General features: G+C 41.1%; 1 protein-coding gene across 1 annotated transcript; it reads left to right on the top strand.

Moving 5' to 3' along the window:
- Positions 1 to 738: 738 nt before the first annotated feature.
- On the top strand, positions 739 to 12,152 carry LOC310775783 (intelectin-like; the record flags this gene model as incomplete). Its single annotated transcript, XM_083635917.1, has 7 exons — positions 739 to 796; positions 1,457 to 1,507; positions 3,303 to 3,550; positions 3,697 to 3,855; positions 6,174 to 6,294; positions 11,394 to 11,497; positions 11,684 to 12,152. The coding sequence occupies 7 exons, from the start codon at positions 739 to 741 to the stop codon at positions 11,834 to 11,836; spliced, it is 894 nt and encodes a 297-aa protein (XP_083492043.1). The 3' UTR covers positions 11,837 to 12,152.
- Positions 12,153 to 15,892: the final 3,740 nt, after the last annotated feature.

A 15,892-nucleotide genomic window follows, 5' to 3' on the forward strand; every position in this document is an offset into this window, starting at 1 on the left:
ACTGGATACTGTTTTCTTTCTTCCTCATGCCATTTCCACATCAAAACTTGGAATGAAGAAGAGTTGGCTATCAACTCCACCCGTTTAGATGAAGCTGTACGTCCTCTAGCCTGATAACCTGATAAACCTGACTTCACATTCTGCTTCGCTCTACGTACAGAGAAACAGAATTTGAGGTCACATTATCAAGATGTTTTTTCCCAGGCTGTACAGTACTTCCTCTACTCTCTGACAAAATGGCCTCCAGCCATAGGTTGCTGACACCTGCCCTAATACGTTTGTTCGGGAGCCAAATGCATTGATGCAAAAGATAGTGTTTATCGGGTTACGGTTTTATATAGTCGTCAACTTGTCAGCAACTTGGAAATGTTTCACTGAAGTATGTGGAGTATGACAAACAGATGGATCACTGTGTTTGTGAGCTTTCACTGAAAGTGTCACCATTGCTGGCCACTCAATGTGTTGGTTGGCTATAAAGGAGGAGGTGGGACAACACATCATGCCACATTTGCCTTTTCCCTCATTCTTCATCCATCAGAGAACAGTACAGTCTAGTGAGAAGAAGAGCTGCTTTGTCTTTCTCTGTGTATCACATTTGGCCAGGTAAGTCACAAGAAATGGTCCCTAAACTAAGTTAATCCAATTGCTTTTAACAAATGGATGTTTAGCATAGGCAGTATTGAAACATCTAAAACTTTTGTCAGAATGTTGTAACTGATTTTGTTGGTCTCCTCAGTCATGGAAAGATGGACCATTCTTCTTGCTATCCTTCCCCTGGTTGTTCACCATGTGTCAGGTATGGCATTAACCTACAGTTCCTCTACCTATAATAACTTTGTCTGCTCTCCTGTTTAATCACTAAAATTATTTGTTTGATAAACACATTATAAAAGCAGCCTACTGTACCTTTAAGATTGAACTGACAACGGTGGCGCAGTCGGTAGCGCTGTCGCCTCACAGTCAGAAGGTCCTGGGTTCGATTCTCGCCTGGGACACTGTGGGCGCTGTGGTTGTGTTCCCCCCCATATCTTCAGTGCCTACTGCCCAGGTGGGTTATCTCGTCGTAAGGGCCTTTCTCTCTGTGTGGAGTTTGCATGTTCTCCCCGTGCTCCCCCAGGGGGTTCCTCCGTATATAACCCCCCCACTAAAAACATGCAGAAGATCAGATCGTCATCGTCATCCGACCAGTGACGACAACATCCGAAGTTGGTCCCCGGGCGCTGTACGAGAAAGCGACCACTGCTCCTGGCCTGCCCCCCCAGAGGAAAGGACATGCCTGGATGGGTTAAATGCAGAGGACACTTTTCACCGGCCACCGTCAGCATGGCCGCATGCATGTATTGTGGTGTTCGTGTGACAATAAAAGACGGGCTTGTCCGTTACGAGAGACAAACACTAATACATCTGGTGGTGATGCTAGAATACCATGAATCAGAATCTGATCTTTTCTGTGCAGGTGCTGTGGCCAGAAGCTGCAAACAACTAAGAGATTATGGTGTTAACACAGGTGAGTTGGTGTCCACAGCAGTGCAACCTCAGTAATGTCATGTTGCATTGTTATTATTTAGGTCATTGTTATTATTTAGGTGATCTTGATCAAATCCATTTTAGATTAGATTAGATTAGATTAGATTAGATCAGATTAGATTAGATTAGATTAGATTAGCCTTTCTTGTCTCCCTTAGGAGAACTTTGTCTTGGGCATTTGAGAGAACATACAGTAGGTATGTACCTAATGTTAGGTATTGCCAGTGTTGGGCAAGTTACTTTCAAAATGTAATATACTACATATTACTAGTTACTTTCATTTGAAAGTAATACGTTACTTTACAATATTACTTTCTGTGTAGAGTAACTCATTACTTATTACACTACTTTTGCATTACTTTTACCAAAACAACAGCAGGAGCAGAATGACATCGCCACCACGGAACCATCCCGAAAATTATTTAAACCGCCTTGAAGTCAGTGTAAACAATCCAAAATTCTAAATGTTATTATTTTCCTTTGTTATTGTCATCTGTAGTGGTTATTTGCATAAAAACACAACGTTTTTAGAATTAGAAAAGTATTGTATCTTTTTTTAAATATGTGCTTTGATTTAATAAAATGTAACTCAATTTGTAACTTGAGTTACTTGACAAAGTAACTGGTATAATATTACTGAAATCCTATAAGTAATAAGTTATATTACTGAGTTACTGTTAAAATTAATATATTACATGTAATATGTTACTTTTGTAATGAGTTACCCCCAACACTGGGTATTGCACAGATGCTCTACAATACATCATCTCTTTCTTACTGTAGTTTGAGTGGAACAAAATAAAATGTATACCTGTCATAGTCGGCCTTTCCATCGGGAGCACCGCGACAAATCCTGGTGGGCCAGTGGGCTGGTGGGCTGCTTGCAGAAAAAAAGGGGGGAATATTGGTTGAGACAGTGACCCCCAGCGGACCACTTTGGGAATGCACCATCCCCACAGGATTACTCCTGTGGAAATAGTGTAGAAGCTAGTAGAAGTGAGTGACTAAGCTAATAACCATAACAGCACATAATTGACAAAAATCTCTAAATAAACATACAGTATTTACCCTAATGAGAAAAGGAGCAAATATTGATGGTTAAAACTGAATAATGAGATCACAACAGACTAATGTTAATTTAAAATTAGATATTCCTCTAAATTTGGCTTCAAACGACCAACATTTTAGAAAAACAGCCAAAAAGTTTCGGCTGTGAGCTAAGGTTGCTGTCAAAAGTTTTCAGCGTCGACCTTTGGTCGTCGACGAATGTTGTCCCCTCCAAATTTTGGCTCTTGTGTTTGTGCGTCGATGGGGCGGGGGTTGTGGAGTATCCACGCCACGGGCTGGTTGAGGTGGGCTGGTCTGCGTAGGAAAGTCCAAGGCTGTTTTTTTAGTCCCAGTGCGACCCTGATACCTGTTCATTTTACGATTTGGTAACCTGTACCTTCTGCCTCACGGCAGCACCTCATGCTCTGTGTGAAGCAGGTTTTGTAACCTGTACCTTCTGCCTGCTGGCAGCAGCTCATACTCTGTATGAAGGATGTGGTTTGGTAACCTGTACCTTCTGCATGAAAGCAGCAGCTCATATCTGTATGAAGGATGTGGTTTAGGTCGCAGGTGATTTTAAGGCCCTGCTTCTTCGATGTCTCCTCGAAAATCTCCTGGAGAGAAGATGGGAGCTGCATGCCAATGATTTTAGCAGCCCTCCTGATTAGGTTTTGGAGTTGTGATTGGTACTAGACATTGTCATGACACTCATGTCTTCCTTCATTTAGATGGGTTGTACTACCTGGCCACTGCTAATGGCATATTCTACCCGACTTTCTGTGACATGACCACTGCTGGCGGTGGCTGGACCCTGGTGGCGAGCGTACATGAGAACAACATGTATGGCAAATGTACAGTGGGTGACCGCTGGTCCAGCCAGCAGGGGAACAACGTTAATCTGCCAGGAGGAGATGGAAACTGGGCCAACCGAAACGTCTTTGGAACGGCCGAAAGTGCCACTTCTGATGACTTCAAGGTGGGCTACAGTAGATGGTTCCTGACTATACTGATTCTACTGACTGACAACCATCGTTCATGAGAAAAACATCAATGCTTTAAAGTCCAGTTGAAATAAATTACTACACAGGCATTGTTGCTTCACTTCTTCCCTTTCTTTCCCAGAATCCTGGCTACTATGACTTATCTGCAAGTGATATGTCAGTGTGGCATGTTCCCAACAACATCCCGCTGGAGAACTGGACAAGCACAGCCATCTTACGATACCACACAGCCAGCAGCTTCTTACCCACATATGGGGGGAACCTCTTTGGACTCTTTTCAGTAAGATCTACTGTGCCTTAATACATTCTGCACTTGGGTTATGTATGTAACCAGTAGCCTACAAGAAAGATGTTCCTATCCAAATGTATTCCTGCTCATTCCCTGTTCCTTAACTCATTAAGTGCCATAGACGACCTAACTCGTCTTACATAATCCAGCGCTTAAGTGCCAAGGACGAGCTAACTCGTCTTACATAAACATTTTTTTTTTTTGACGGTGGGACATCAATCAACCCCTTTTACATCTTCGAGATAACTATTTGGAGCAAGAGCATGTGTGTAATCTATTTTACCGACCACTAAGTGGCGACAGAGACCGAGAGAAGCCACAGCCATGGGACCCAAAAGCCACAAAAGCAGCCGCCTCCCGCGGAAATGGCTTGGCGATTTTACAGTCAGAAGCCCGGACACACACACACAGAACGGACAGAGATCCCTTCCCCCCAGAGCCGCGGGCCAACGCGCGAACACACACACACACACACACACACACACACACACACACACACACACACACACACACACACACACACACACACACACACCGCGGGAGCAAGCCATTCAAGGAAATGGCGACGCGATTTTACAGTAATCCATTTCAGACTCGTCTTGCCCGACAGGCAGACAGGCAGGCAGGCAGGCAGGCAGCAGCAGCAACGCGCTTCTGACACGCCCGCTGTTAGAGCCAGGAGGAAGGAGGAGAAGACACACGGAGGGAGGAGTTTGAATGAGAGGGGTGTTTCCTGTTGTTATGGAGGAAATTACTGTTCAAAACTATTGTTTAGAATGTCTGACGGTCTTACTGATGCCAAAAATGAATGGTTAAAGTGACTGTTTCACAAAAAGCCATTTATCTCTGAATAAATTTCCAGACGCTGAAACCATGCTGTACTCAACGGCTAATATCTACATAACTACTAACTCTGCAAACTAACTCTTTTAGACAGAGAAAGCACACATTCTATTAGTTATTTTTAGATGATTGGTGTTCATGAATTCTTAACAGAAAAGAATCCTCGGCTGTTCTAAAATGAGCCAGAATCGTCAAAAACACCCCTGGCACAACTTACCTACAGGAATGAAAACATGGCTGGCATTCAATGTGTTAAAGTGATAATACAGAAGATTTCCATCTAAATAAATGTCTGTTAAGTCACTATCTATCTGATAGTGAGTTAACACAATGGTGATTGAGCGTATGGCCCATTGATGGAAGCCTTTGCATTTTCAGTATTGCAGCATTTATGAACTTGGTGTCTGTAGTGACACAGGGTGGGCGGAGCTACCCCTATAGATTCACTCTGTAGGTTACTGTAGGTTCCTGACAACTCTTGTGTGAAGGATAACAAGCTACTTTTTCCGGTCTCTGCTAGCATTACGGGTGGTTACTATGGCTGAACAAACTGAGTAATGTCACATAATAACAGTTTGGATCTCACCTGCAATTACCACTCCTCGCCAATAGGTGTCACCCAAGAGAACAAAACTGAAATCTTCTGTATTATCACTTTAAAGGATGAACTGTTGAGTTGACTTGCAAGGCTTGAGCTTAACAGGGAGTGAACAGGGATTTAAATCAGGCAAATATTTCATTCTCACCAATCAGAATGACTCACATGAAACATTTGATCATATGACTCTCGTTCATTTGCATTTCACCTCTCAGACGAGACAGGACACTGCTTTCAAGTCTGAAATTTACCTAGAAATGGTAGGAAGAAGAACATTTCACTTTTTCACCAACTGGGCGCTGCTACATAGATGATGTCACTAGGTTGACTGTACATTACAGTACAGTACAGTATAGTAGAGTACAGGCTAGTTAAGTGTTGATCAGAATCAGAAATCAGATCAGAATCAGAAAGACTTTAATAGTTAGTAAAATTTTGAATTCCAACAGCCTCACAGTGCTTTTGTGTTTCTGACTTGGATTGGGGTTGTTTTGGTTCATCAAAACATTAAAAATCCTTAAAATGGGAAGCTCCAGGACTGTTGTATGGACTAACAACCCTTACTTTATACTGGTATGGGGGGTGAGTAGATAATGACTGAATTTTCATTTCAGGGTGAACTATTCCTTTATAATGCAGGGTTGCTATTCTTTTGAGCAGGCCTGGAGCCAGTAGTAACCTACAAGCTTTCTTTTTTGAATATGCATCCCAGCTGATTTTACAGCATTTCTTTTACAGCACTTAACTGGTAAAGCACTACATTTAAAACGTTATTTGCAGTACTATTAGTTTAATGATTGAATGTATAATGTTTTACTGTGTTTGCTGTAGGAAAATAGCACTAACATTCTTTTTTTGCAATTTCAAGCATTACCCAGTGAGGAACAATGAAGGATCTGCACTCACGGATAATGGACCATCCTTCCCTATCATATATGATCATGGAGATGCAGACACCACAAGCATGTTTTATGGACCTGGTTCGAGAGGTAATAGTATTTAAAATGAGCATGTTGTGTGTAGCCTACTAGCAGATAGTCTATGTGCTGCTCTTGTCTTCTGCTGTGATCTTGGTACTGTAGAGGAAAAATCCACATGCAATGCCCTGCCGATTCATCAATAATGAGATATCCGTTTCAAGTGTTCTAGGAGGTTTTTATTCCACAATAACATCTCTGCAGAGAGGTCTCTTCCTGACCACGTTGTCAATGCAAGAGCCCCGCATCCTTGTTTACAACAGTTCATATACTAAAACCAATGTTGCCCGCCCCCCAGCGTGGAGGGCAGTGATTTTCCACTACTGTCTAAAAGTTCCATTCAGCCTAGTAAGTTTCCATTCAGCCATGTAGCTAATCTGATGTTCACTAGAATACATAACAAATCCAGTCTAGTCACAACAGGACACAGGTTCTCACAGGAAAACTCTGTACAGCAATCTTCTACAATGTGGTGAAAAACACAGTTCACAAAATACATCTTAGAAGGGCCATAATTAATAATTAATCAATCAATACACACTTGATCAATAATTTGCCATTACAATTCCACACTTTTGATAAGAATAAATCATTATTATCAATATTAAAAATAAATTATTGATAACAAACTATAAGTTCAAACACAGTCAAAGAAAACTAACATAACTATTATCCTTAACTTGTTAGAAAAAAATGTATCATCTCACACATCTATATAGATTAAAATTTCCCTATGTGTTCACAATCACAATTAATAAGTCCTTCATTTCGGTTACTTACTTAATACTTAATACATACTTATGTTACAATGTATCATTTGCTCAAATCAAACTCTTAGTTATGCTAATATCAAATCAAGCATGATTATTTACCCAAGATTTCATAGCATAAACGAAGTGTGTCAGAGGTCAATGGCCTTTTTTATTGTTCCACACTTTTTGGCATATTTTTTTTTTTCTTCTTAAAAACACAGTTTACACATTTCTGGTAATTGGCTCCTGTTCACTGGTGTTGGATCCTGGTAGTCGAAGTCACTAAATCGTTTTGGCCCGCCTCCCACTTCGTCCTCCACTATCCACTCATATCAGCAAGCCGCTATTCACATTTCATACAAAAACATTCTCACAGGCTACAAATGTTTTTTCTTTTTTTTTTTTCGGGTTTCTTACTACAATTGTTGACGATTTCCAAACCTCTGGCAGACATAGGCTACACACCAAGTGCACTTTGGCATGCAGCCCACTCAGAGGCTGGGAAATTGAACCCACGACCCAATTTTGATGCAAATGGTCACTCTAGTCTATTTTACAAGTCCAAGTCATGTCTCAAGTCTTTGTCCTCCTCTCCGCTCTCCAGTCACACTGGAGTCCCCTTTCTCCTGTCTAACTGGTGTACAATAACATTGCCTTCAACGATCACACACCTTTCACCGTCAAACATCACTCATTCACACTGTGTTCACACTCCCCTGTCTCCTATGACTCCAAAACGCTTTTTTAATACACATAATCACAGTTTTTACACAAACCACGCAAAGTACGACTCTCTGCATCCGATTCGTCATGGGGAAACCGTCTGTGGTCCAGCTCACGCATGTGTGTGTGTGTGTGGAAAGCCTAAGCTAATTGCGCTGGTGGAGAATGTGGGAAGCTGGATCTCAGCATCTGGCATTGGAGATCGTCCCATGGTGATTGTCCAATCTGATTGTCTCAGTCTGCTTGTCCATCTGATTGTCTCAGTCACACAGGCACACAAAACACATACACCACAACAACAAAAACTTAAAAACAAAACAAAAAACAGACACAAAAACAAAAGCTGCTTACCCCCTTTGACAGATGCGTTATATAACGCATGTGTCAATTAATTTAGCAGTTTTTCTATTTACTTATTTTTTAGAGAGAGACACCCTTTAACTTGTCTCTGCCTCTCTCTCAGTCCTCTTGGGAAAATGTGTGTGCGCTATGCACTGTGGTTATCTGGAGGGTGCTGCAGGTTTCAAGGCTTCAGGCTGAGAAGCGGGGGGGGGGGGGGGGGTGGGGAGAGAAATCTCAGTGTGTTCACAAACATTTACCTTTTCGCTTGGCAATAAGAGTTTTCCAGGCCAAAAAAAACCATAACTTCTATTAAACAATACTGTACTAATGCAAAAAAGTACTTTTGCTCTGAGTGCATTGCATGTACATAATGTATACAGTGTGCGATTCTCTTACTAAAACAATGGTTTGTCAAACAACTGTAACATGCAAATGTTCATGTGTGTCATTACTTATCTGCTCATAATTGGTGTCTTTGGAGAAAATTCTGCTGTGAACTCCTCCACCCTCAACTGGCTTGCGTCTCCGGCCGTGTCAGTCTCTCGCCTGTGATTGACCAGCGCCTCACACCCTCTCCGCTCCGTCTTGATTCGCTTCGTTGAGTCCTCTCCGCTGTTACTGTCCAGGTGGCGTCAACCTCCGGGCCAAGCGTATGAATCGAAAACTCCACGGCAGTCATATATTCTTTTACAGCAAGCAAACCACTCATATTGCATTTCTGTAGCCCGTTTACACCGGTGCGGTGAAACACTTACACGGGAGGGAGAGATTTTACTCTCTCCCATTGCTGGCCGCTAGCTGCGGTGTTCAGGGCTGGTGGCTGCTGGTACGGATGCTGCTGCCGGTTCTCTGGCTGAAGCCTGCCCGGAGTGCTGATGGTCTCCGCTGGAGCCTGGACCGCTGGCGGTCTTCAGTGTAGTTGAGCCTGGCGCTGACTCTCAGTCTGCTACATGGTGGTGGTGGTGAGGCGCGGGTCAATTCCAGGTCGAGACCTTTTAAGACACATTAAGAGACACTAGCGAAAGATTAAACTCCTCACATGATAAATAAAAATGTATGTATGTATGGTATGTATGTATTGCTTCTGGCAGACATACTTTCTTTTCCCCTTCATACTAAATGTGTTGCTGTTGTTTTCTGTGGTTTTTCAAAACCACCTAGGCCATAACTTTTATACAGTCTATATTTCCCTCTAAATGTGGCGTGTAGGTCTGCTTGAGACAAATGTGCTTTCCTGGTGTGTATTTCGCCCTCTGCAAATACAAACCCATAGCTCCTCGTGAGCTTTCTCTAAACAACTGTGGTTTTGTTTGTGTGTGCGAAATCAAAACCAATACCTTATGATATTAGCAATAAAAACAAAATAACAACCACTCCCTCTTTTGTAGACAGGTATAGAAAACACACTGTGGATCCACATAACAAAATAAACAACCCTGTTTGTCCCCTGCCGGCCGGCTTATCTACACACATATGAACGTTTAAGCCCCAAAATAAAAAGTTGAATTTGAACATTTAGCCCCTGTTTAATGCTTGCATCCCAAAACAAAAAGTTCAATTTGAACGTTTAGCCCCACAACAAAAAGTTTAACTTGAACATTTAGCCCCAAAACAAAAAGTTTAGTTTGTGAACTTTGTGATTTTTCTTCCTCTCATTTTTCTCATTCAGAAATTTCTCATTCATATCTCAGTCATTTCCCATTCATTTCCCATTCATTTTTCTAATTTTTTTTCTTCCTCAATGAGCCTCACTGCTCAGTTTCACCCACACTCTCCCCTTTTTTTTTTTTTTCTTTTTTTTTTTGTTCAAAGGAAAAAGACCTTTTGAAAACAACTTTTCTTTTTTCTTTTTTTTACATATAATTTATACCTCCTTTCGCAACGCTCAGGTCTGGGTATGTGCTGCTTTACCCCTTTATACTGCAGTTTTAGACGCTAAGTATACCTTTCAACTTACGTCGACGCCAAGTGTACCTTTCAACCTGCGTCTGCGTCTTTACTGTTTGCCCGTCGACAAACAGGCCGATTTATTCTTCTCTAAATCTTGCCCAAATATGAGTCGGCTCTAGTAAGTTACCTTACGCGTGCGCCTCCTACTAACGCACGCCTCACCCTCTTCTGGATCCGTTATCCAAGGCGATGAGTATATCCGATAACGGCAATAGTGAGTTTTATCTAATATTATCTCACGCGAGCATCACCATGACCCCGCACCACTCTCTTCTAGACAAATCCTATTTTGACTAAGGCAGTGGTTACATCCGTTTTACACGCACACACATCCCCCAGACCTGTAGCTTTTAGCAGTAGTTACAATTGTCTATTTTTAGAACCAATTGTATAACATTATTCTAAATTTCACAGCTACTCAATTTGACATAAAACCGATCAATCAACATTGCATCCAGTGTGTATTTGCCTCACCAGGTTCCGCAGATCACAGCGCTGGGCTACATTCCTCCGCATGTCGACTCCTGCTCTCTTAGCATTAATCGAGCTTTCAGGTCCAACTTTGACAGGAGGTTATCACCAGTCGACATGCCAGAGGTTCGCATCCCAGTCGTGAGATCCCGGACCGAGCCCCCAAGTTGTAGAGGAAAAATCCACATGCAATGCCCTGCCGATTCATCAATAATGAGATATCCGTTTCAAGTGTTCTAGGAGGTTTTTATTCCACAATAACATCTCTGCAGAGAGGTCTCTTCCTGACCACGTTGTCAATGCAAGAGCCCCGCATCCTTGTTTACAACAGTTCATATACTAAAACCAATGTTGCCCGCCCCCCAGCGTGGAGGGCAGTGATTTTCCACTACTGTCTAAAAGTTCCATTCAGCCTAGTAAGTTTCCATTCAGCCATGTAGCTAATCTGATGTTCACTAGAATACATAACAAATCCAGTCTAGTCACAACAGGACACAGGTTCTCACAGGAAAACTCTGTACAGCAATCTTCTACAATGTGGTGAAAAACACAGTTCACAAAATACATCTTAGAAGGGCCATAATTAATAATTAATCAATCAATACACACTTGATCAATAATTTGCCATTACAGTACAATATAGAGTGTACTAATGCACAGTATGTGCAGGTTTCTGTGCTCATGTGATCTGTCCAGTGAAAGCTCTTTGCATCTATCTGCTTCAATCATTTTTATTTACACTAACTTTACACATGCAGGACCTAGACTGATTGATCGACCAATCTATCTATCTATCTATCTATCTATCTATCTATCTATCTATCTATCTATTTATTTATTTATTTATTTATTTATTTATTGCTTCTCCATCAGGTCAGTTTACCCCAGGCTACATCAGCTTCAGAGCTATCAACCGTGAGCGTTCGGCCACTGCCATCTGCTCTGGGATCAGACCAACAGGAGGCGATGTTGAACATGTGAGAGTTGATTTATGTGACTCCTTTGATGCAGTACGTCAGTAATGGCAGATATTACAACAAAGAAGTATTCCAGGGTTAGGTTACTGCAGAACTAATGTAAGACAGAGGAAAGTCTTCATAAGTATCACAAGTATAACAACACAAGTCTATGTGTTTTTATTTTTTTACTCTTTTTTAATATAGCACTGTATTGGTGGAGGAGGACACTTCCCTGAAGATGCACCAAGACAATGTGGAGACTTCACTTCCTTTGACTGGAGTGGCTATGGGACCAACACAGGTTACAGTGCATCCAGGGAAATGACTGAGGCAGCTGTACTGCTCTTCTATCGCTGATGTTCCCTCATCTTCTTTGCATCTCTGAGCTGGGCCCATCTGTATCGCCATGCAGTATGGCCAGGTTTACATCTGTCTTAGTTTCTAAGTTGGAATGATAACTCCAGACAACACTGATATGTCTACAATAATAGTATCATATTAGCATTGCCTGCACTGTAGAGTAAACTATAGTTTACTATAGGCTTACATTATCAACAATTCTTTCCTGTCTATCTTCCTGCAATTTATTAAAATGTGCTGTGCTTGTACTGATTTCATTTTCAGTAGCCTGTTGGTAACCTATTGACTTACCTTTTCACCACATGATAATATATTGGAGCTTGTTGAGTTACATTCAATTGAAATTATAAAATAAAATTGCAATTTCTGAGAAAATAATAGAAAAATATAGAGACTACGATATATATATATATATATATATATATATATATATACACACATATATACAGTATATATACAGTGTATGTATATATATATATATATATGATTGATATATATATATATATATATATATATATATATATATATATATATATATATATATATATATTTCAATCATGAGAGGCCAAGCGGCTTTATTTTACAAATGGCAAGCATGGCAACTACTTTGGCATATGACTCCCTTGCCAGGTGGCGCTCCTCTTGTGGTGAGAGGAGGGCATCTGAATAGGCTAGGATAGAGAATCCCCCCCGTGGGGAATTCTTTGGGAGTCAAGACTCGTTGGTGGTGGACTGGGGAGGTGGGTGGGCCAAACGACAGCTTCAGAGGATGGCTTCAGAGGAGATGATGAACCAGCCGCGATGCCAGCTGCCACTATGATGACTGACGTCACGGACTGATCAGGTTATGCAAATCTGGTGGCCTTCTGGTTGAAATTTGGTATGAAACTAATTTCATATATATATATATATATATACAGTATATATATTTTTGATTTTTTTTGAGGGATGGTGGAATCACATGTTATTACAGGCTGTGTTGTGTATTATTATGCCTCTTGATCCCATGATTAAACAATAGAGATGGATAAAGTATGAATGCCAATTTACTTAAAATTGATATGGTTTTGCCACTTTAAGGTGGTTGATCTAAAACTGAAGAGTGTTTATTCTTGTTTTAGTACAATTCATTCTACTGACTAATTATTAACTCATTAAGTTCTTCACTGTTTCTCATATTTTTCAAATATGGCTCAAAATCATGTTACCTTCTCATAGCTTCAGTTGGACATTTAAGATAAATAACTGAGCCAAGGACAAGACATTGGATACACAATAATAAGATCTCGTCTAAGGATCATACTTGTCAGATTTGTCTCATGAAAGTCTCAGAATGATCTCATGTTCGTCTCTTTACTTTCTCAAATATTGCTCAAATGATTATCTCAATTCAATTTCATTTGTCTCAGAGAAGACTCCCAGTAATAAGTCTCTTTTTCATCTCGAATAAATGATCACAGAATGATACAAAAATGAGAAGGTTTCAGTTAGTCTCAAGAGATCAAGATGAACAACAGATGAGCAACAGATTTTTTGCTATGAGAAGGCCAGTCTAGCCCTACTGTACGGTAGCCCAGGAGGGGCTGTTTGAGAGTTTACTATAGTACTGTATGTTGTTTGATAATTCATACTGCCTCCAAGTACAACACATGGACACCTGACCAAAGGAACCTTACTTACAGCAGGTGAAATCTAAAGGATGCCTTCAACTCACATTGTTGCTAAATGTTAAACATATAATAACAGTAAGTGTATCTGCAGCAGCCGTGGGAGTCATTAGCCTTTTTCACTTCCCACCCAATTCACCCATTCTGTGTCTAAAAGGCAGGAAGTAACACAGGTACAAGCAAAACAGTAACGAGGGCCCCGGCATTGGATCACCAAAAGGATTCAAAATTGAAAACCCTCATTAATGTTCTGCTTGCAACTGTGTTACTTCCTGCCTCTTAGACACAAATTCGGCGAATTGCGTCTGATGATTGCTCTGTGTTTTTATAAGGGCCAAAGAAGAATGCCTCGTACTAAACACATTCAAGAATGGTTTTGTGTGCAGAAAGTTGAAGTGCAAATCACCAGATCAGTAATCTCCTTGTTGGCAATTTCTAAAGTGCAGAAAATTAGAGAGAGAGAGAGAGAGAGAGAGAGAGAGAGAGAGAGAGAGAGAGAGAGAGAGAGAGAGAGAGAGAGAGAGAGAGAGAACCAACCAAAGAGTACCTGATGACTGGATACTGTTTTCTTTCTTCCTCATGCCATTTCCACATCAAAACTTGGAATGAAGAAGAGTTGGCTATCAACTCCACCCGTTTAGATGAAGCTGTACGTCCTCTAGCCTGATAACCTGATAAACCTGACTTCACATTCTGCTTCGCTCTACATACAGAGAAACAGAATTTGAGGTCACATTATCAAGATGGTTTTTCCCAGGCTGTACAGTACTTCCTCTACTCTCTGCCAAAATGGCCTCCAGCCATAGGTTGCTGACACCTGCCCTAATACGTTTGTTCGGGAGTCAAATGCATTGATGCAAAAGATAGTGTTTATCGGGTTACGGTTTTATATAGTCGTCAACTTGTCAGCAACTTGGAAATGTTTCACTGAAGTATGTAGAGTATGACAAACAGATGGATCACTGTGTTTGTCAAGACTTTTGGGACATTTTAGTATAATTATTGATCTGCCGCAGCCACTTTTCCTCTGATAACAGAGAAAAATGCTATTTAAATTGTGTGGTTGTGGGTGCGTGCGGCTGCTGTAGGTGCTCTTTAATGTTGTGCAGCAGCGGCTCATTTTGTGATCAGACCGTTGACAGGAGCACACAGACCGTTGGTATGTATAAGCTGCTAGTTGTAAAATAGCCTGCTGTCAATGGTTCAATCATAAATAACTTTGTGTGTCACGTTTACCACGTTATCCCGATGTGTTTTAGTTAAATTTATAATTTGGGGATTATAAACGTTCAGTCTAATGTGAGATTAACGTAGCGCCCTCAGCTAGTTCTCGGCTAGCTGAGTAGCATTCTCAGTCCAATATTAGCCGAGACATTAGCGTCAATTAAAATGCTTCGTCGGCTGACAGAAATGATAGCGTGGTAAACGTTGACTGTAACTCCATAATCCGTTGCTGTTTGATCCATTGCATTAACGTGTCATGTTGAATGTCATGGTGTTTGTGTCTTGCCGGCGACATGTGTGAGTGGCTAGACACGGACTATTTGGTAACATCGCATGCCGGTTAGGTACTGCTTTGCGCATGCGCCTAGGGCGCTAAGCTTTCTGGGAAGTGGAGTCACTGCAGTTATTTGGGGTCTGCTGTGTAAAATCTATGGCTGTGTTATGTGTTGGACTACATTACTGGTATATGTACAATGTTGCTTGTGTATATTTAGAGAATCTATTACTTACATTTATGTAGGTTTAAAGAGATGTAGAATGATAATTAATAATGGAAGAAATAATTGACAAGCTTAAGGAAATCTATGTTCTGTGTATTGAAAAATGAAGACAGCTCTTAGGAGTTGCAGTTTATTGAACATACATACATGTAACATTTGCTTCTTTGTATCTGATTATTTCAGGTTTATGACCTGTGGTCATTTGGAACTAAAAAAATAAACAAACCAAAAGACAAACACGAGTCATATCTTCTAGTGTGCTGCCTGCCAAGCTTATTCGGAGGGCTAAACTTTGAAAGATCCGAAAAGTCATAAACCAAGGCCCCGGTTCTGGAGAAAACTAGGCCGGACAACCTTGAAGCAAGGACAAATAAAGAATAATAATTAAAGGACTGTTTTAACCAATCTGACTGTGAGCTAACAGCCCATCCATAAACGCTGTCTGCTCATCTGCTAACCTGCTAGCCGAGGAATAAAGAAGCTAAAGCCAAGAAGAAGGGACAGTCTACAAACCCAATAGAGGAAAACGACTATTGAGCCCAGGTGGCATTGAAAGCTGAAACCATCGGTAAGCGCAAGACAAAGTAGCAAGATGGCAACAACAAAGGATGAGCTGGAGAAGCTTAAGCAGAAGCGTTCAGCAGTCCAGACATCGTTCACCA

This window comes from Poromitra crassiceps (assembly GCF_964638095.1).
Source record: "Poromitra crassiceps genome assembly, chromosome: 4".
In the NCBI taxonomy this organism is placed as follows: Eukaryota; Metazoa; Chordata; class Actinopteri; order Beryciformes; family Melamphaidae; genus Poromitra; species Poromitra crassiceps.